This window comes from Polistes canadensis, unplaced genomic scaffold, assembly GCF_001313835.1.
Source record: "Polistes canadensis isolate GaletaPanama2010 unplaced genomic scaffold, ASM131383v1 scaffold_291, whole genome shotgun sequence".
NCBI classification, from domain to species: Eukaryota; Metazoa; Arthropoda; class Insecta; order Hymenoptera; family Vespidae; genus Polistes; species Polistes canadensis.
This window is the reverse complement of record NW_014569838.1, coordinates 93041-94894: the sequence shown is the minus strand read 5'-3', so window position 1 is coordinate 94894 and position 1854 is coordinate 93041. Positions and strand designations below refer to the sequence as shown.

Genomic DNA, 1854 nt, shown 5'->3' with positions numbered 1-1854 from the left:
AAAAAAACAAAAGAACAAAATATAGATAAAAATAATAGAGAGAAACAATAATTAGGATATAAAAATTACTTTACTAGCATGATATAGCCATGCACTTTTACGTGCCTAGAGCTTATTATGATCCATTTATTTTTGTTGTTTGTAAATATTTTGTTTTTTTTTTTCTTTTTTTTTTGCGTGTATTTATGTGTTGCGCAAAACACATTTGTTGCGCACGTACGTAGATAAACAAAAATAAAATAAAATAAAATGAAATAAAATAAAATAAAATAAAATAAAAAAAAAACAGAAAATAAAAGAGACACAACAGACAATAATAAATGACAAAAGCAGAGAAACCAGATAACGTACAAAGAAACTAAATTAGAGCTATTGCGTGTGGGTAGCTAGCTAGCTAAACGGTTGTTTCTAATACCTCTCGACTGATGATAGGTTGAGCAGAAGAGATGCAGGGCACATGTGTAACAACAGTTGCCGGTACGATACCACCACTGCTAGTACTATTATTTTCCCCTGACATCGTATTCGTTGTAAGAGAAATATCTGATACTGGAGTCGAAGACCATGCGTTCGACGTACCAGTTGAACTCATCATCAATGGTGAATTGTTGTTAGGTAGAACGCTGTCTGCTGAACTGGAAGCTCTTCGTCTCATTGATTCTTCGCTGGACGATTTCAATAATTCTTTTTCTCGTTCTTCATCTCTGTGTGTTTTATTTACAAACAAAAAATATTATTATTAAATAATATTTATAATATATTATAAATCGATGATTATTCAATTGATATATTAAAGATAGAAGAAGGTTCTTACTTTATTTTCAACATGATATATTTGTCAGGTATTAATCCTTCTCTCCCAGCTAATGAACCCCGCCACCAGTCATTGCTAACTTGAGTAAATAATGTTAAAGTATCGCCCTTTTTAAAGCTAAGTTCTCTCTCCGATCTAGCATTGAAGTCGAATTGCGCAGTAGCTTCCAAATTTTCTGACTCTGTGTTTGAAACGATTTATTATTAGAAAAGAAAAAATATTTAAAAACAATATTTTTCTATATATTTATAAATTAATGAATAAACTAATAATGCTGACCATCTTCCGATGGATATACTTCGGAATCCATGTCCTCTTGTACTTGATCCGTCGGTGAATCACCAACGTCTCTGATATTATAAATAAAAAAAAAAAAAAATAGAAAGACAATAAGAAAAATGATATTCAAATAATATTATAGAATTATATTTATGGATTTGTATAGGCATACTAACACGTCGTCCGGTTCTCTGCTTATATATTTCTCGTATTGCGTACCACCTATGTCTTCTGGAAATATTTCCTCGCAAAATGTAATAATATTCTTGATCAATTCGTTAACTTGATTTTGATATTGAACTTGATCCTTGTCCTCGGGGACTGGTACCAAAGTTGGACCGAAACATATAGCTAAGTTATAAGGATCCATCATATTTTCATCCGAGAATTCTGAAAGACTGATTTAACGCGAAATGTTTATTAAAATTATCTATAAGTATCAATATTCTTGTCCAAAAAATATATTAATATATATAAGTCTTAAAGGGAATTATAGACGGTTAATAAATCTGATGAACAATTTATTTTGAACTAGTTGTACGTTTCATCCCTTACTGGGGACTTCATCAGCAACTTGATCATTTACAGTTAACGTGTCAATACATATTATCTTTTTTACAGAGTCATACATTTCAATAAAACTTAACATAKTACAATASAATTTGATCCTAAAACACCTTATCTTATCACACGTAATCAAATATTGAGTAAATATTTTCTATACTTTCTGCAAATGGATTTTATTGATTTTTATATTAAAT

The 1854-nt window shown here is 29.9% G+C and overlaps 1 protein-coding gene across 4 annotated transcripts in view; it reads right to left on the bottom strand.

Annotated features, from left to right (window-relative positions):
- Positions 1-1854, bottom strand: part of LOC106791189 (rho GTPase-activating protein 4-like) — a 36760-nt gene that overhangs the window by 4151 nt on the left and 30755 nt on the right. For all 4 annotated transcript variants that reach the window (XM_014756660.1, XM_014756663.1, XM_014756661.1 and 1 more), the window contains 4 exons: positions 1270-1491; positions 1094-1164; positions 815-995; positions 416-704 (listed from right to left, as the gene is read on the bottom strand). In XM_014756660.1, the coding sequence (XP_014612146.1) occupies positions 416-704; positions 815-995; positions 1094-1164; positions 1270-1491 (763 nt within the window). The remainder of the gene's footprint in view (positions 1-415; positions 705-814; positions 996-1093; positions 1165-1269; positions 1492-1854) is intronic.